We start from the raw sequence: 21,008 nt of genomic DNA, 5'->3' as shown, positions 1-21,008 counted from the left end.
TGGCTTTCAGAGAATACCTGAAAACGACTACATTTTCTGTATTCAAAACAGATAATGTGCTAACTACAGTGATCATCAAGTCATGCAATATACTTTTCTTCTAGACAAGTCCCAGCAGAATGTGCATCTCTGTGAGGCCATACCATACTTTTTGTCTCTGGAGTACTTATTACGCCTACTGATATGATGTGGCATTGGAGCTAGGCAAATATTTGCAAGAACTGGAGAAATATATCTGCAGAAGTAAAGCGTTTATTTCTTTTAAGAGTTCATAAGTTTGAACTTACAGAAAAGATTTTGTCAGGAAGGTGTGGATCCAGAGATTCAATTTATTCCTCACCATAAGTGGATTAGTTATAATCCTGGCAAGGTCCAGTCTGCTGCACTGCTGCATGTTGCCAAGGTTGAAGCTTTACAGTGAATTCACAATGTTTTATAAATCTTACCTTGGTGCAAAAAAACTGCAGAACAGCACCTTTACCCTTTAGGAAGCATTTTCCTGTTGTACTTCAACAAAAAAAAAATCACTTTAAAAATATGATTTCCATACACTGATGTCACAAAGAAAAAGTGGTAAACGTTAACCTCAGTTGTGTCAGTGTAGGAAAAAAAAATTTTTGTGTCCACAGACTTTAATGGGCGCACCAAGACATATGTGCCACAACACACTTTACCACAAGGAAACATCAAGGTAGTAAATGTGCAATTTATTTGTGCCATGGTTTAATAAAAAGTTTATGAAGTTATTTATTAGAAAAATGGCCCAGGTACCTAACTATGGACAAGTGTAAAAATGCACTGTAGGACTTGACTCATCAAATGTTGCAGTGTATATCCTAACATCAAGAAATCACTTTAAAGAGCCCAGGGATATATGATTGTAGATGCTTATATAACTAAACTGAAAAAAAGAGTAAATGACTGTGACTTTGGCAAGTTGCATAATTCATTACTAAAATAATAATTTCTGGTATAAGAAGTTATTAAACATGATGCAGACTATTAAAAAATAGACATGACCTTATCAAAAATCCTTTTTCTAATCTCCATAGGTTCATAGGTAGGTACTAGGCTATCGGCCCAAGGGACTATGTAAGACTAGCCAGCAAGGTACCATAGCTTACGCCACCCAAGAAAGTTATTTTCCTGTGCCACTGTCCAGCAGATACACAGAAGTGATCCCCGGGTGTATTTCCTATTTCCCATCCACTCATCAAGATTTTTCTTGAAAAGTGCTAATGAAGAACTTTGCTTGACATAGATGGGTAGCTTGTTCCAGAGTATAGGAAGTCTCTGGGACAGGAATCTATCCCTCCAGCGTGTCTTGTTTATTGTGGTGACAAGGTTTAGGTCCCTAGAGCGTGTAGCTTGGAGGGATTGGGATTTCTTTAGGTGTAGCATGTCCAACAGCTCTGGGTTTGACATAGCTTTATATGTTAGGCAGAGATCACCTCGGAGTAGGCGATATGCTATGGAGTAAAGCTGGAGTTTTTTCAGGCGGTCAGTGTAGGGCATTTGTTTGAGGCCAGTAATCCTCTTTGTGAGGTACTTCTGTGGCCTTTCCAGCTGCTGCAGATGTCTTGTGAGGTACATTCCAAAAGGGGCGTTGTATTCATTAATGGGTCTAATGAGTGACAAGTAGAGGGTAACAATGACCTCTTTTTTCCTGGATGAGAACCCTTTTATGATGAGGTGTGTCACATAGAAGGACTTCCTGAATACTGTGGTGATGTGACTATCAAAGGAGATACTACTGTCCACCTGGGTCCCAAGGTCTCTTATCACGCATTTGGTGTTAAGTAGATTGCTGCCTATGTGGTAGTTCATGGGTACAGAGTTTTTACCAAAGGGGATGACACTGCACTTTTTGGCACTGAGCTTGAGGCCATGGCTCTGACACCAGGCATCTGTCTCAGTGAGGCCCTTCTGTAGGATGTCCACATCATTTGGGGACTTGACTATGGCTCCTAGTTTGCAGTCATCTGTGAACTTCATCAGCCAGCGGCCTTCTGTATTTGCCTGTACATCAGAGAAGTAGATACCAAACAGGAGAGGTCCCAGGACAGAACCCTGTGGCACTCCACTTGTCACTGCCTTGAGGTCAGATTTGGAGTCTGCAACTTTTACAGTGTGGGTTCTGTCAGTGAGCCAGTTGGCAACCCACCTTGTGACGTAGGGATTTAGTTTAGTGAGTTTAGCTATAATTCCAGAATGGGGGATGGTGTCAAAAGCCTTGGCGAGGTCAGGATAGGCTGTGTGAACCACTTTACCCTCATCCATGGCTTTGGTGACTGCCTCAAAGAAGTTGATCAGGTTCAGGAGGCATGATCTGCCTTTCACAAATCCGAACTGGGTGGGATCCAGAGTTTGAAGGTTACCAATGTCTTTGTTTATGAGTTCCATGATGATAAGTTCCATGGCCTTGCAGACCAGGCTCATCAAGCTAATAGGTCGATTGTTCCCGGGATCAGTGGTGGCCCCCCCTTTGTGGAGTGGGATAACTGTTGCTGTGCACCATTCAATGGGCACAAAGCCTGATGCGAGGCTATTATTGAACATGGTGCTTAAGTGGGGAGCCAGTTTGTTCTGAAGTTCGTGTAAAACGCAGACTGGGATGTTGTCCGGTCCCATGGATGCTGTGTTTTTGGCTTTAGAGAGTGCAGCTTTTACCTGCGTAGTTGTGATTACAGGGACTCTGCATTCTTCCTGTATAAATATGGGCCCTTTAAGGGGTGAGAGGGGGTAAAGTTAGCACTGAACCGATCTGCCAGGACGTTGGCAATATCAGTTGGTTCTGTAATTTTCATGCCTTTGTGCTGTAACTCAGAGCAGATCTGGGTGTTGCCATCTAGATTCTTGACATAGCTATAGAATGCTTTGTGGTTGTCCTTGGATTTAGTGGTGATTTTGTTTTCGTAGCTAGCTTTGGAGGATCTTATAAGGGATCTCAGCTTCTTACTAGGGCTGACCAGGGAGTTCTTCCACTCATAGGATTTTACTCTCTTTTGCAACAGTTTCTTGCTTCTGTTGTACAGTTTGTTTATGGCAGGGGACCACCAGATTGGCTTCCTTTTTTTGGAGGATAGCATCTTGGTTCTGTTTGGGATAGCATGATCCATGCACTCGTGTAAGTGCTTATAGAGTGCATTTGTGTAGGGTTCAGCAGTTGTAACTGTATTGTCCATCTGCATGGGTGTCATGAAGTTCACCACTTCTGTCTTAAGAAGCATGAAGTTGGCTTTGGAGACATTTTTTACTGTGGTTTCCTTAATGTGGGGTGGGGGCGGGATGTGGATATCAAGGGTGATAAGCTTATGGTCGGATCGGACCAACGAGGAGTTGACTTCAGGTATGGAACACCGGTCACTCACGTTGGTAATGACTAGGTCTAGGATATTGTTGACCCTGGTGGGGGTGTGGATAAGTTGATCTATGGCATTGGAGTTTATGAATTCCAGAAAGCGTTGAGCTAAGGAGTTGGTACACGAGTAGTTTTTCTAGTTAATGGTGGGGTAGTTGAAGTCACCCATTATTAGGGTGTTTGGTTGAACCCTAATATTTTCCAGTACATCAAGAAAAGAGGAGTGGGAATCCTGGGGCATGGTGGGGGATCTGTAGCAAGCTACAATTTGGATTGCAGTTTTGCCCAGAGTTAGTTGCACTTGGATAGCCTCGGGTGCATTATGCTGAGCAACTAGCCTGGAGGTGTGAGTATCCTTAATGAATATGGACACACCTCTGCCTTTGGTGTTTTGGTCCAGGTTACATGGCCAAAAAGTGTGGTATGAGTTATAGCCTGGTAGTGCAGGGGTGCTCTCTGGAGCCTTGAACCAGGTATCAGTCACTGCAGAGATATCGATGTTCTCCATTTTAAGGAGTGCTTCGAGTGAGTGCATTTTGAGATTTAGACTTCTAGCATTTAGTAACGTTACCTTCAGTTTTTGTTTGCCTGTTCCTGTTATGGTTGTGAATTTGTTATTTGAACCCTGCCTAAAAAGGAACTATAGGGGCAGCAAGAGCCTTAGCCAGTATCCAGAATCCCAGGGGCGACAGGTGCAGGCCATCTGTGGCAAAGCATCGTGGTCTGTCGACCATGTCATCCCAAGCAGACAGATACTGGATCCCCTTAGAATGACACCAGAAGCTTAACCAATTGTTGAAGTCAATCATTTTGTCCTTGTACTGCTTTATCATTCTGGGCGATGGCAGAATGCTACTCAGGGCTAGGGTCATATCTGCCTGGGCTACAAGATCGGAGAGCTCTTCCATGTCTCTTTTCATGTAGTCCAGGGAGGTACATCTCAGGTCATTCACACCAACATGGACAATGACAGAGTCATATTTGTACTTTGTGTGGAGTGACCTGAGTGGTGGTTTATGTGGCGGATCCTGGCACTCGACAGGCAGCTGACAGTAACCTTCTCCTTGTCTAGCCTGGTGAGTGGGACATCAGTGTTCCTGACTATAGAGTCACCTATGACTAGTGTGTTGGGTACGTTGTTTTGCCTTATTGGCTGTGGTTGAGTGGCACACTGAGTCTGTGGGCTATGTGTCATTTGGGTTGTGTTGGGGGATGGAGGTTGCTTGCGTTTCTGATTTGGAGGTCTCTGTTGCTTAGACAGATTATTACTGAGAGCCTCCGCGAATGTTTTTGTGTTACTGTGTGTGGATTTTGGTGGTGTAGATTTAGTGAGACTATGTTGTGAGTGTGGTGTGGTGCAAATGTTTACCATGAGCACATATGCCTTATTTCTCTTTTTAGATTTTATGCTTGCAAACATAAGGGTCTTTGGCAAATGTGGCCATGCTTCCAGAATCTTGTAATACTTTTGATTGCTTTCCATCTACCAGTAATATAACTTATAACTAATTTAGTTGGGTACACTATAGAATTTTGAAATTTCACAATCCTGACATTCAAAATACTGATGCTCAGAAAACCGAGATTGTGAAATCTCAAAATAACAAAAATAAATAAATAAATAAACAGAATCAAGAATACATAAAAAAAGATGATTTTTCAAGAAGGGGGCAAGCCACCCTGCACCCCCCACACCCCCTGCAACTTAAATATACTAACTCCGAGATCACACTACAGTGAAGAGAATGGTGATGCTCCCGTTTCGCACTGTATGGCGATCTCCACTTACAGGTTTCGCGATTTCACAATTCTGAGGTTCTGAGCATCGGTATTTAGAACGTCAGGATTGTGAAATTTCGAAATTCCAAAGTGGACCCATTTAGTCATAGTAAAGAAGCAATAGGCTAACTCTTCAGGTCTAGCAGTCACTTCAATAACAATAATATAAAACCCATTTGTTAACCAGGTAGGCCTACTGGACACACAGTCCCTTTTCAGGGGCAACCTAGGAGCAATGTCAGAGTATGTGATTTGCTCAAGGTCACACAGTAGGCAAATGATGGCTGAAGGGCTCAAACCATGTACCACAGGAACTACAGCTCACAGACAACCCATGTACCAACTGTTTTATCAGACTCTATTGGTATGGATTCATTACCAACATGCTACTTAGACAAAGCATTTTTGAAAGATACAACATTCACATTTAACCTTCTTGCAGTTTGGTTAAAATCACACTTCTGACATAACATTATTAGTTAGACAATGGATAGCATCCCCCTTTTCCACATGCACTGTAACTGCAGATTTTTATTTACAGTCTTCTTTGTTTTGTTCTAAACAGGTTTCATTAGCTAACAGTACTTCAATTAGTACAACTAGCTTGTCAGTACTTTTAGAGTCACTCTGGAAAGCCCATTTATCTAAGAGTCCTCTTGGACTTGTCAGGAGCTAATATAGCTATCAATTTGCTTTGTCTGTTCACTTCAGGTTCTAGCCATACGCTTCTAACATATTTTAAAGCAGCTGACCAGGAAGGCAAAAGCCACATCAAATAAATCCAACAATGGTAGAAACCATTCCAATTTGCACATTTCCATGAATTGCAGTGGGTTTACCAATAAAGGATTGCTTCTTTCTACAACTGTGAATTGGAATGGTTTCTACCATTGTTGGATTCATTTTCTGTGGTCTTTGTCTTCCTGGTCAGTTGTTTGTTCTTTGCTTGGATTTCTGTTCCAGTTCCAGGTACTTCTCAGTTTTTTGTGTAATATTTTAAAGCAGAAATTTCACCTCTTAGCATTTCTTTAGGGTTAGATGTCTTGCTATGAAGTTTTATGGTTTGTGTTTCAGTAGATACATCATCCTTCTAAGTACTTTTTTTTTAAATTTTATTATAATCCAAACAATTGGTGCTCTCCATGTCCATGTAAGCTTTTGGTGACTTGGAAGATAACATCTCGGTCCATTCAGCCTGAGTCAACCCTTCCTGGGTTGCATACCTTTCAAAAGCAGGGAGATATGTTATACCTCTATGTAATTATCTTTGCTGAGTTTTTTCAGTGGTGGGATCTTCTTTGCAATGGCCAGTATAGGTGCTAATAAGTGTATTTGCTCTTTCATCCTGACCTGCTGTCTGATAGGTAATTCATTCTTCTTTTGAAAGAACAGCATGGACTTCAGGTGTGTGTTGTTCTGTACCAAAGTTTCTAAAAACGCATACAGTCTGGACAAAGTAAAGGTGACAGTTCACACATACAGAGCACATGATTATTACTCTCTCTCCTTGTTTAAGGAAAGAAATATCCATCTCAACTTGGTTGTGGAAACAAATCTCAAATGTAGTGCACATGGAGACTGTGAAACAGCCATGAGATGTAACCTGTCATGATGGCCACATTTTGTGGTGTATAAATTAAAGTTATTTATTTACCATAACAATAAATCCTTGATCTCCCTCTCCATACATCTCAGCTCATGGGTTATCTACTTCATAGTGGATCTGAGCTGACAAAAATAACTTACAGCATTCCTCCAACATTTGAGTTCTCCCTCTCTTGTAATGCTCTGCACTGACACAACTCAGCTCTCCCTCTCCCATAATGTTCTGCAATGACACAACTCCTAAGATCAAGTTTGCCCTTATACCGAATGGCAATTTTCTTAACAGGAGAGTACTGGTCTCTCATAGGTTCATAGGTTCATAGGTTCATACTAGGCTATCTGCCCTAGGGCATTTATAAGCCTAGCCAGAGTGTGTTTGGCTTTCGCCACCCATTTTAAATTAATTTTGCTATGCCCTTTTTCGAGGTTAGTATACTGTGCCTCTGTCTAACAGTGACACAGAAGTGATACCCAGGGTAAACCTACGATCTCCCATCCACTCATCAAGATTCTTCTTGAAGAGAGTCAATGAGGGACTCTGTCTAACCTGGACTGGGATTTTATTCCAGAGTGACGGGAGCCTCTGGGTTATGAATCTGTCCCTCCAGCATGTCCTATTTATTTCAGTGCTGAGGTTCAAGTCTCTCCAGCGCGTAGCTCGATGGGATTTGGATTTTCTGAGGTGCAGCATGTCCATTAATTCTAGGTTGGACATGGCTTTATACGTCAGGCACAGATTGCCTCTGAGCAGGCGGTATGCCACTGAGTAGAGCTGGAGTTTCTTTAACCAGGCAGCATATGGCATCTATTTGAGCCCTATGATCCTCTTCGTGAGGTACTTTTGGGGTCTTTCCAGTTGCTGCAGGTGTCTGGTAAGGTACAGCCCAAAAGGGGCATTGTACTCAATTATGGGCCTGATGAGGGATGAGTAAAGAGGCACGATGACCTCCTCTGATCTAGATGTGAATCTCTTCATGATTAGGTGGGCTATATAAAATGTTTTTCTAACCACTTTGGCCACGTGGTTGTCAAATGAGAGATTGCTATCAACTTGGGTCCCCAGGTCCCTAATTACTTCTTCTGTACTTAATGGATTACCACCTATGTGGTAATTTGTGGTCACTTTGTTTTTGCCAAAGGGGATGACTATACACTTTTTGGCGTTTAGCTTGAGGCCATGGCTCTGGCACCAGTTGTCTGTTTCTATGAGGCCCTTTTGGAGGATGCTTGTGTCGGCTGGAGAGTCGATTATGGTGCCCAGTTTGCAGTCATCTGCAAACTTAGTCAGCCACAGTCCTTCCGTGTTGGCCTGTACCTCTGAGAAATATATACCGAACAAGAGAGGTCCCAGGACTGAGCCTTGGGGACGCCACTTGTAACTGGTTTGGAGTCTGACATGGCTCCAGCAATTCTAACCATGTGGGTTCTGTCCTTGAGCCAGTTTGCAACCCATCTAGTGACATAGGGGTTTATATTTAAGCTGGTGAGCTTATCTATAATGCCCGAGTGGGGTATTGTATCGAAGGCTTTTGCGAGGTCCAGGTAGGCTGTGTGGACCACCTTCCCCTCTTCAATGGCCTTGGTGACTGTTTCAAAGAAATCAACCAGGTTTAAGAGGCAGGATCTGCCCTTAAAGCCAAACTGGGTAGGATCCAGTGTCTGTAGGTCCACAATATCTTTATTTATGAGGTCCATGATGATCCTTTCCATAGCTTTGCAGACCAAGCTAGTCAGGCTTATGGGGGATAGTTTCCAGGATCCATTGAGGCACCACCTTTGTGGAGAGGGACCACTGTTGCTGTATGCCACTCTTTGGGTACATATCCTGTAGTAAGGCTGAGATTGAACAGTAGTTTTATGTTTGGGTTTAGCTCTTCTTGGAGTTCATGTAGGACGCAGCCCGGGACACCATCTGGTCCCATTGATGCTGTGTTTTTTGCTTTGGAGAGGGCAGCTCTTACCTGAGCATCTGAGATGTCAGGGGGGCAGCACTCTGCTGGGATAAATATTTGCCCTTTTGATGGGGAGGGGGGGGAGAAGTTTGTGCTGAACCTGTCAGCTAGGATGTTGGCAATGTCTGTGGGTTCGTGTGTATTTTTTGTCATTTTGGACTAATTCTGAGCATATCTGGGAATTCCCACCCAGGTTCCTAACATAACTAAAGAAAGCCTTGTGATTATCCTTAGTGTCCTGTGCAATTTTTCTCTCGAAGCTGGCCTTAGACGATTTTATGAGTGCTTGTAGTTTTTTTGCTAATACTGATCAGAGATGCCTTCCCTTTTTGGGATTTTGCTCTATCATGTAGTAGCTTCCTCCTTCTACTGTATAGTTTGTTTATGGCTGGTGTCCACCAGACAGGACGTCTGCCTTTGGTGGATTGGGTCTTGGTTTTATTTGGGATTGCATGATCCATGCATTCCTGAAGGTGTTCATAGAATGCGTTTATAAAGGATTCTGCGGTCTGGGCCATATTTTTCACTGGCCCGGGGGCTTTGAAGGATTCCACCTCGGTTTTGAGAAGTGCGAAATTTGCTTTAGAGAAGTTTTTCACTGTGGTTTTCAGGGCAGGGGGTGGAGTCGGGATGTGAATATCCAGTGAGAATAGTTTATGGTCTGATCTTACCAGTGAGGGATACACTTCTGGTCTGGAGCATAGAGTCCCCATGTTGGTGATGATCAGGTCCAGTATGTTTTCCCCTCTTGTGGGAGTGGTAACAAGTTGTTCCATAGCATTTGAGTTTATAAGTTCTAGGAACCTTTGGGCTAGGGTGTTGGAGCTAGAGTAATGCTCCCAGTCTATGTTTGGGTAGTTGAAGTCGCCCAATATAATGGTGTTTGGAGAGACCTTCATATTTTCCAGTGTTCTCAGGAAGGCCGAGTGGGGTTCTTGGGTTTGGGAGGGTGGTCTGTAGCAGGCTATAAACTGGAAGGCAGTTTTACCCACTGTTAGTTGCGCATGGATAGTCTCTGATGCTTCGTGCTGTGCCACCAACCTGGAGGTGTGGGTAACTTTGACGAATATTGATACTCCCCCTCCTTTTGTAGTACGGTCCAAGTTTTGAGGCCGAAAAGCATGGTATGAGGTATAACCTGGTAGTGCTGGGGTGCTCTCGGGAGCCTTGAACCAGGTTTCTGTTACTGCACAGATATCGATGTTCTCCATGCTAAGGAGAGTTTCGAGTGTGTGCATCTTGAGGTTTAGACTTCAGGCATTGAGTAGCATTACTATTAGTTTCTTATCCCTTGTGATACCTATGGAGGTGGGTTTGTCTTTTGAGCCTTGCCTAAAAAAGGCACTATGGGGGTAGCAAGAGCCTTTGCCAATATCCGAAAGCCCAGGGGTGACAGGTGCAAGCTGTCCCTAGCGAAGCATCGTGGCTTGTCGAGCATGTCGTCCCAGGCTGACAGGCATTGGATCCCCTTTGAATGACACCAATACTTAAGCCAATTGTTGAAATTGATCATCTTGTCTTCATATTGTGGCATCATTTTTGGTTAGGGTAAGATGCTACTCAAGGTCAGGGTCATACCGGCCTGGGCTAAATGCTTGGAGAGCTCCTCTATGTCTCTTTTCATGTAGGTCCTTGTTCATTTTTGAAAGTAAAAAGACTGAATAGACACAGGATCCTTTTTAATTTGGTGGGATTTCCTTGATGGCTCTTTTTTGAGCAACTTGGCAACTTATTGGGCTGCCTGTCTTCTTTGACAGGGTGGAATGAGTGGAACAGCTTTGTTAATTGATTTGGGCATGGATATAAGTGGGATAGTGTAGCTCCTGAATGTAATTCTTTACCCATGAATCTTTTGTGATGGCTATACAATTTAAAAGATGGAGGGATACCCTTCCCCTGACAGTCTCTTGAGGGGGAACAGGCAATCATGCCTTCAGTAACTCTAAAAGGGTTTGTCAGAAAAAGAACCTCTGAATCTTTGGTTCTGTGGAACCCAGTGCACCTACAGTGGCATCCATCACAATTTCCCCCTCTGTCATGGAGTTCCTTATCAGAAGAGGAATCAAAGGCAGACTGCTGGCTCTGTCTAAACCAGAGTAATTTTTTACCTCTTTCATTGATGAAGTAGGACTGTTGTGGGTTGGAAAAGCAGACTCCAAAGACAGACAGCATCTTGCCTTCTTTCTCACTCTGTGGCAATGTAGTGTTTACCTTGGGACTAAACAGGGATGATCAATCAAAATGATGCCTTAGAGTTGTCCACAAAATTCAGACAAGCCAAGCATGGTGATGAATGACAATTCTAGTGTCTGGATGCTCTAGCGGCTGCACTAGAAACTAACCTTATGGTCACATTAGTAGTAGGTAACATAGTGGCTGGTTGAGATTTCACAGCCTTTCTGGTATCCATTATTTGATGTCATCTGAGGGATTTCAGTGCTTCATTGGCTCACTATAAATGTGAGATATAGTTTAATGCCCTGAGGGAAAAGTTTCTGAGGCACAGATCCACTTCCCAAAATAATCCTTCACCCTAAATTACCTATTAGGTGGCTGGATCGTAGAACTGTCCTCCAATAATTCCTTCTTGTTCACTGCTGAAATTCCAATACAGTTAACAAGAGGCCATTTACTATAATCTGGGCAATCCTTGGGAGGAACATACATCTTATCTGACTTACAGGGAATTGATTCCACCACACTGTAATCCTACCAAGCTCTTTGCAAAACAACATCTATGAGGTGATCTGCAGGAGGGACCATTCAGGAGGTAGATTGGCCAGCTCCAAAAGCTTTGAAGAACAACTCCTCATTAGAGAAAAGGATATCAGTTGGCCAATTCCCCCTTTGTTTCAATAATTTCATACGTTCACCAAACGTGGTGTCCACAGGGGCAGATCCAGGGGACCCTTCCCCTTCAACAAGGACAGTGTCTTTAGTGACGGACTCTTGAGGAGAGGACAAGTGCCTCCTTTTGCAGTTACTATTTCTGCTCCTCAGATGGGGAAGTCTTAGAAGAGTCATATGAGAGTCTATCCCCTTGCAGAAGGGAAAGATTGAGGCTGTCAGAGCTGGGCTGCTCCTGGGGAGGATTATGACAATAGATAGTCACAGGGAGACTGTGAAATCTGTGAGGAACCAAGGTGCCAGAAATGCCTCTAGCTCTTGAAGAATAATGGGCCAGAATATTCTCAAATGCCAGTGGCACTGAGGAAGGAGGTCTCTCAATTGAGGCCAAATTTAATTCAGAGAGATCTGAAGAATGCCCCCTCCTTGCATCTAAGATCCAGCCTCACCTGAGGCAGAGACAGCTACTGAGAAGGTGAGAAATGAAGCACCCAAAGAAACAGGCTGCACCAAAGTTATAGGAGCCAAAGCCACCCTCAGCCCCAAGTTGTCAGAGACACACTCCCAGCTTTGGGACTCAGACAGATTTAAAGGTCTCAGAGTCTTATGGATCAAAAAACAGACAATGTTGTGGACTGCAGAGTTCTCAATGTCAGCAAAGGGAAGACTGGTGGAACGTTTGGTACTAATAACACTGGATCTGACGAAGGGACCAGACTAGGGCAATGCTAAGGGGGTGTGTGGTACAGCCATTTCCCATTTTCGGGTAGAGGGAGAGGGTATGACCGCCATATTTATCTGAGCCTTCACAAATGCTCTCACCATCTTCTACTAATTGATACCTTCAGTGGTCCTAGCGGATGTGATGGACTTAATGTATGCAGCAGATGGGGGCCTGGAGCTCATAAACCTCGAAAGCTCCCTTTCCAAAGATTGAGAGTCCAGAGATATAAGATAATCATCACCGAATAGCCTGAGGAAGGGGCTTGAACACGAGGTTGAGACAATCCAACAGTGTAGGTACCAAACCTGAAGTGCTCTCTGGAGTTCTGGCTAATAATGAAACCAGATCTAACAGCAAAGGAGATATCGCAGACCTCTTATTTTTCTCTTTCTCCTTTTTTTCTGACTTCTATCTACTGTTCCTTTCTCTGTTTTTGGCTCTGTCCTTATATTTATCCTTTGCCTTTATCCAAACGTTTAGTACCCTGTTTCTCAGAACCTTTGGGTAGCTGACATGGTAAAGACTCAGTAGTAGACCCATCCAATGTTCCTACTAAACTGAGAAAAAAGCCTCTCAAAATCAGTTTATTCTTTCTATCCTTCTGTCAAGAGGCAGTACATATGTCACACAGTACATATGTCAAAATATGAGGTGACGTGCTCAGACCCAAGACTATAAACACACTGAATGCAGATCTTGAGGCATACCTTTCAACTGTACAGATTTTTGCAGAATGTCCAGATTTTTTGCATCATGTTTTTGGTCTATTTCTCATAAAATTGTGGTTTTCTGGCAAACTGCTGGGCAATCACTGAGGGTTGAAGTCAGAAAAATAATGACAGACATTTGAGTTTCAGACTTCATACCCTTCAGAAAATTCATGCTAAAGCAATATGTGTTATTCTATCAACGTCCTAAGTTTGCAAGAGCAATATTTAAAAGGGTCCACATTTTTAGGCCTTTGCCCCCCCCCCCCCATTATTTATGGCTTTGCCCAGATTTTTTGCTCTAAGAGGTTGAGAGGTATGCCTTTGAGGGAATTTTCTGTCTGCATTTCAGACACTTTTGAAATCCTCAAGCCTTATCCATGACTAAAAGAAAAGCAGTGGATAACTTCAGTTTAAATAAAAAGTATTACTGACTAATTCAATTAAACTGTAAGGATATTGATAAGAAAAAAATAAAAAACACCCTGCTCGAATGGAGCACCAGAGAATTGCATCTGTGCTGAAAAGCAGCAAACAAGATGGGGGGGGGGGGGGTCAGCACATTGCATTATGGAACAGAGAGAGAAGGAGAGACTGAGTGATGCAGAAATGCTTGAAGTTATATTTGTTGGCTCTGATTCCCCTCAAGGCAGATAAGCCATGTGTCAAGATGCATGGAAGGAACACAGGATAAAACATTAACTGCAGATGTCTTAAATCCCATGCAGTTTACAGGTATAAGGGCAAACCAAACAAAAGCAAAGTTGTATTGGGAAGCAGAAAATGTAAGTCTTTACACAATTCACACAGGTTCACGCCCCCAGTAAGTACTTCAGATTGTAAACAGCAGAAGATTCCACTCCTTTTAAGATATTCCTCTGTAATGAGAGGCAAAAATCTCTTCAAACAACATTTCTTCAATATCAAAATGTAAATGTAACATCCAAGCATTTCACCATCTCTACAAAAAAGCAAACATCTCTTCCACGCAGATATTCCTTCTGAACTGGCAAGCAAATATGTCTCTTTCAAGAAAGTATTCCTTCTGCACTGAGACTACCATCTTTGACTTTCAGGAATACAACCCTCTGAATTAACTTAAACTCCGATAGGGTCTTCCAATAAATTAACTGTGGTCTGCTCCAATCTACCTTAATGCTAAGTACACTTTCCCAGTTTACAAGTTAAATTCATGAAAGTAACAAATCACATCTGAAAGTTATGATATTCACAGTACATTTAAAAAAAATGACATATTCATCATTTAACTTCTACTGTGCCACACTAGAAATGTTTATCTTACTGCAAATCTGTGTGTGTGTATCTCTGTGAAATCATGTCCATGATAGTGCTTGCACACGTGTCTGAGTATGTGCATATATGTGTGTCTGTGTTTGTCAAATCATGTACATGACAGTGCTTGCACACGTCTGTCTGTCTGTGCATGTGTGTGTGTGTGTGTGTGTGTGTGTGTGTGTGTGTGTGTGTGTGTGTGTGTGTGCGTGTGCGTGTGTGTGTGTGTGTGCGTGTGCATGTCCGTGAGTGTGTGTGTGTGTGTGTGTGTGTGTGTGTGTGTGTGTGTGTGTGAATGTGTGTGTTGGAGCTAAGACATTCTGTACTGCATTTTAAGAAGTGGAACAATGTAATGCCATTCTGCTGTAATAAGAACTGTTCTAAAACACATTTAATGCACTTCTGTATCAGGACCTGTTACATGAGGAGCGTAGGGGTTCTTAGTGAAGCTGTGACATTTTGCATTCCAAGTTTTAGCAAAAGGCAAGTAATATACAGTAAAATATTTTATTATTTTGCTTGGTAATATATTAAGTACTTTCTAATTTTTTTGTGGCATATGTAAGATACAGCTAGTGGGTTGCATCTCACAGTTAATATTAACATCAATAATTCAACAGAGGCATCTGGAAAAAATATTTCAATACAGGCATTTGGAAGAAATATTAACATCAACATTAATACAGAAGAATAAGGAGTTGGTAGGATTTTGGATGCAGGCCCTTAAGGAGAACAACAATCATACAGAGTATTATATTTATTAAGTAGCAGAAAGTATTCTAAGAGCTAAGCCAATGCTGGAATGGAGAAAGGAGATGACTGCAAATAGAAGCACAGCAAATTCACATCTCAACACATTCTCATCTTCTCTTTGTCGATAATATAACTGTATAGTTCATCAGATGAGGAACTGAAAGCACAACTTCAGGTTGTCAAAACTTTTTCAGATGATATTGGGATGTCATTTGGTCTTGATAAATGTGCAAAAGCAACCTTTAAAAAAGGAAAACTGCAACACCAGGAAAACATCAGTGTGGGACAAGAATGTGATATAAACGAACTTGAGCAAGAGGGAGTGTATAAATATTTGGGAACAAATGCGAATAAAACACAGTAAGGAATACTTTAGAAGACTTAAATTAATCCTGAGAACTGCACTGACATCTAGGAACAAGATCCAAGCTATAAATCAGTTTGCTCTTCCTGTCCTAACGTACAGTTTTGGAGTGACTGACTGGCCCCAAAAAGTGTTGGCTAGACTGGATATTAAAACAAGAAGGATGCTTCATACTCACCAAATGATTCATAAACATTAGTATACACCAAGATTATATATTCCCCGTTCTGAAGGAGGGATGGGCCTCCTTGAAACTGATGACATGTATAGATCTGCAATCGTGGGACTCCATGTCCAACTCAGAACTGACGGACATGCTCCACCTAAAGAAATCCAAGTCACTGCGAGTCACGTGCTCTAGCGAGCTAAACCTCACCACAACAATAAATAGAACATGCTGGAGGGATAGATTCCTGTCACAGAGACTCCCCACGCTTTGGGACAAAATTCCAAACTACATTAGGCAGACCCCTCACTAACACTCTTCAAGAGAAACCTTGACGAGTGGATGGGTAACAGAAAATACACCCCTGGGATCACTTCATTGGCTCTGCTTGACAAAGGATCAGTTAATTAATCAATGGGGCTTGATAGCTGACACACTCTGGCTAGGCTTATAAATGGCCTCAGGCAGATAGCCTAATACCTACCTATGAACCTATATCTACTGACCACACAAGATCCAAATGTAGTGAAAGTTTTGAAACATGAGGAGAATAAATCTAAGATGACTTCTCTGCTTAATTTAGCAGAAGTATATCGACGTCAAGCAGGAATGGAAATCAAACCAGAAGTAGATCAAAACCAGGCAGCAACTGAATATGCCAAACAAAACAAAAGAAAGAATATAAGGTGAAGAACCAGATGAGAAGGCAAGAAATGTGGAAAAAACATAAATATAGTTGCAAGTATAGAAACTTCTGGAAGAACTTCATGTTGATCAGGAACAAACACAGGAATGGTTAAGGAGAGGTGAATTCAAACCAAGAAATTAAAGGTTAATGTTGGCAGCCCAAGATAGTGGGCTACATACATGCTGGTTTACAAAGTCCATTGAACATGTGGGAGAAACAGACAAATGTAGGTTTTGTAAAACCAAATTGGAAACAGTCACTCACCATGTTGCTGGTTGCGACACACTAATGGCAGAAGGACCGTATACTGAAAGGCATAATAATGTGGTGAGCTGTTGCACTGGGTATTATGCAAACATTATGGTATTGAAGTGGCTGAAAAACACTGGAAACATGAGCCACAAAGCATCATAGAAAATGATGATTTATATCACATGGGATCACACATTACCAACAGTTCAAAAGATAGATGCTAGAAAACTGGATATAGTGGTCCAAGAAAAGACGACAAAAAGTAGCATCGATCATTGAAATTGCCATACCCAGTGACTACAGTGTCTTGCATACAGAGAGAGACAAAGTCATAAAATATCAGGATCTGCAGGCAGAAATGAGAGCAATGTGGAAGAAAAATACCCATACAGTTCCAGTAGTAGTAGGAGCAATGTTCTTATAAAAAAGAATTTACAATCGTATTTGGATATGTTACCAATCCATGTAATTAATTACAAACTGCAAAAGGAGTCATTATTGGGCACATTGTGGGTGCTGCGAACAGCCCTTCTGGCTGACATCAAAGATTGAAACAATGCTAATTCCATGAACTTTGATCGTACTTCAACTTAGGAATGGGGCCCATTCCTGTCATGGTATTAGAAACCCAAAAGAGCTGGAGAAATTAAAAAAGGCAGAAACTGTCCTCACCTTGGGAGATGCAGACATTTGTGCAATCATGGAGACCTGGTTCAAGGCTGTTGAGAGCACCCCAGCCATACCAGGTTACACCTCCTTCCACACATTCAGACCTCAAACTGAAGGTGTGAAAACTAAAGGAGACAGTGTATCAATATTCATTAAAGATAAATACACATCCAGACTGGTTAAACAGTATGACTCCCTGGAGACACTCCAGGTGCAATTACCTGTTGGTAGGACACCTATTCAAGTCACTGCCATCTACAGGACCCCCTCCATGAATCAGGACACCCACTCTGCCTTTTTGGATCTATTTGTCTCTATCATGATACACCCAATCACCACGATTTTGGGCGACTTTAAGTACCCATCCATTGACTGGGTAAATTATTCATGCTCAAACTAATTTGCACAAAGGTCCTTCAACTTCATTAACTCCAATGCCCTGGACCAGCTGGTTGACACCCCCACAAGGGGTGCCAACATCCTGGATCTGGTACTCACCAATATGGGCACCACTGTAGCACCCCCACTGTGAGGTCCTCCCTGGTGAGATCTGACCACAAATCTGTCTCATTCGAAGTAACTATCACACCTAACCCCACCCCAGCAGCAACTAAACTTAAAATCTTCTCCAAAGCAGATTATGACCTCTTATGGGATGGTATAAATTGCTTCACTGCACCTCCTCCCTCAGATGGAATTGGCAACCATGCTGAATTCTACACCAATATACAAACACTTGTATACATGCATTGACTCGGCCGTACCTGATAGAACCAAAACAAGCTACTCAAGGAAGAACAAACCTGCCTGGTGGACAACTGCAATTAACAGGCTTTACAAGAAAAAGAAAAAAAATTGCTGTCTAAGAGTAAGAGGGTGCAAGCCTTCCTAAACCGGAAACACTCCCTCCTCAGCTTAAACAAGCAAATAAAACTTCTTGTGAAGTCCTCCAAAACAAATTATGAGTCCAAATTAGCTTCCTCAACAAAGGACAACCACAAGGCATTCTATAGTTACATCCGTAACCTAAAAGGAAAGGCCCAGATTTGTGCCGAACTGCTAGTTAATGATGCCACATATACTGAGCCTGTGGACATAGCTAACTTGTTGGCCGATAGGTTCTGTGAAAACTTCACTCCCTTGTCCCCACCACACATATCCCATGACATCACTACAACCTGTCCCCTACCTTGTATCTTTAAAGAGCAGGTCGTAGATGCCCTCTCTAAGGTCAAAAACACGGCATCTATGGGACCTGATAACATCCCAGGCTGCATCCTACATGGGTACAAACATGAATTGGCAATGCCATTAGGTACTCTTTTCAATCATAGTTTAAGCACCGGCTTTGTCCCAGCTGAATGGAAAATGGCCACTGTTATTCCCTTGCACAAAGGTGGTACTTCCACTGACCTTGGGAATTATAGACTCATTAGCCTGACTAGCCTTATCTGCAAGGCCATGGAGTGAATTATCATGGACCTTATCAACAAAGATATAGGTAATCTCTGAACACTTGACCCTACTCAGTTTGGATTTGTCAAAGGGAGATCATGCCTGTTAAACCTGGTGGATTTCTTCGAGACAGTCATCAAGGCCCTGAACATGGGGAAATCTGTGCATACAGCCTATCCAGCCTTAGCCAAGGCATTTGACACCATCCCCCACTGAGGCATCATTGACAAACTCACTCAACTAGGTGTCAACCCTTATATCATTAGATGGGTCACTAAATGGCTCACTGATAGAACTCATATAGTCAAAATAGGGGAATCCACCTCCAACAGCAGACCTGTAACTAGTGGTGTTCCACAGGGATCACTCCTGGGACCACTACTGTTTCAATCTATTTTTCTGAAGCACAAGCAAAAACTAAAGGTTTGCAGCTGACAAAGTTTGCTGATAACTGCAAACTGGGAGTAGTCATAGCATCTCCAAATAATGTCAACATCCTACAAGAGGGTCTTACACAAATAAATGATTGGTGCCAAAATCTTGGTTAAACTCAATGCAAAAAAATGATTATCATTCATTTCAGTAAAAGCAATTTTCCTGCTAACTACCACATCAATAGCAACACCTTAAGTACGCACTCAGTATTGAGAGATCTGGGCACATAGGTTGACAGCAACCTTACTTTTGCCCACCATGTCTCCACAGTGGTAAGAAGGGCATTCTATATTCCTCATCTCATAAGTAAGGGCATTGCAACAGAACTGTTTAGCGAGTGTAAAAGAACGGCTTGATCAATTTTGCTTTTACTCATATGAACGCATACACTTACACACACACACACACACACACACACACACACACACACACACACACACACACACACACACTAATTCTCTTTTAATTTACTTTTTTTATTATTATATTTTACACTTGCTAAACAGCAGAAGTGCTGCTTAGCGAGCATAAAATAATGGCAGCTGTTACTTTTTTCTGTCCGAGCTCCACAGCAGCTTGATATGCTGCTGTGAAGTGGCGGACTCGTTTTTCACCAGGCATTACTTGTACATTAAAACCCTGCTGGAGAATGTTCATTCTCCAGTCAAGGTGCTGATGTACAGTTTGTTCATTCTCTAAAGGAGTTTATATTGTTAATACACATGCACTCACACACACACACACACACACACACACACACACACACACACACACACACACACACACACACACACACACACACACACACACACACACACACACACACACACACACACACGCACACACACACAAACACATACACACACACACACACACACACACATACACACACACACACAAACATACACACACACACACACACACACACACACATACACACACACACACACACACACACACACACACACACACACACACACACACACACACACACACACACACACACATACATACACACACACACACACACACACACACACACACACACACACACACACACACACACACACACACACACATACAAATACACACACACACACACACACACACACACACACACACACACACACACACACACACAAACAAATACACACACACACACACACACACACACACACACACACACACACACACACACACACACACACACACACACACACACACACACACACACTCACCCTCACACACACATGAACATAGATGTACTCTCTATGCATGGTCTCTAATATGTTTTTGTCCTCTTCCAGTAACACTTCTAGGTTTCACTTAAATATGTATCATACACGTGTAAGCATTGTAGGAGTAATAAAATTCAAATTTCTTTACAAGGCTGATGAGTTAGCCTAACCTGGAAATTAGTTAACCATCACCTTATTTTGCTCCTTACCTTGACAAATTTTTCTGAAGGTGCGAAGCATCCAACACAGAGTGAAATGAGGATCCATCCCCGGGCGTAGCTGCTCTTTGAAGGATTCTGTGTCAGCTGCTTACAAATCTGGCAATATATCTCATCTCTGCAGAAAAAAAAATAAAAATTCATTACAAAATATTCATCTTAGTTTTAGTGTGACAGAAAATAAATATACAATGATGGTGTAGTTAGTATTATTCCTGTATATGGAGAGATACTTGATTTGTACAATCCATTCATTAAAGTACATAAATTATGAATTAAAAGACTGCATTTGTAATACTTTTCTGTAGAAAAGCATCACTCTGCGCAATGATTTTAAATCTTATTTGGGTATGGTTTGCTTGCAAACTGAAAGCAAAAGCGGTTAATCTATTAAAATTATCTTGGTGTTGTACCATGTGCTATGGATAAACACAGATTAACTTCAGAGATTATCAGTCTGGACTTCCCAGATAAAGTAGGTAAATATTATTAGAAAGTTTTT

The 21,008-nt window shown here is 42.1% G+C and overlaps 1 protein-coding gene across 1 annotated transcript in view; it reads right to left on the bottom strand.

Annotated features, from left to right (window-relative positions):
* Positions 1–21,008, bottom strand: part of MYO7A (myosin VIIA) — a 1,588,820-nt gene that overhangs the window by 651,061 nt on the left and 916,751 nt on the right. The window contains exon 28 of the mRNA XM_044073349.1: positions 20,498–20,624. Coding sequence (XP_043929284.1) covers positions 20,498–20,624 — 127 coding nt within the window. The remainder of the gene's footprint in view (positions 1–20,497; positions 20,625–21,008) is intronic.

This window comes from Protopterus annectens, chromosome 5.part1, assembly GCF_019279795.1.
Source record: "Protopterus annectens isolate FY-2018-M chromosome 5.part1, PAN1.0, whole genome shotgun sequence".
In the NCBI taxonomy this organism is placed as follows: Eukaryota; Metazoa; Chordata; order Ceratodontiformes; family Protopteridae; genus Protopterus; species Protopterus annectens.
This window is presented reverse-complemented; position numbering and strand designations above follow the sequence as displayed.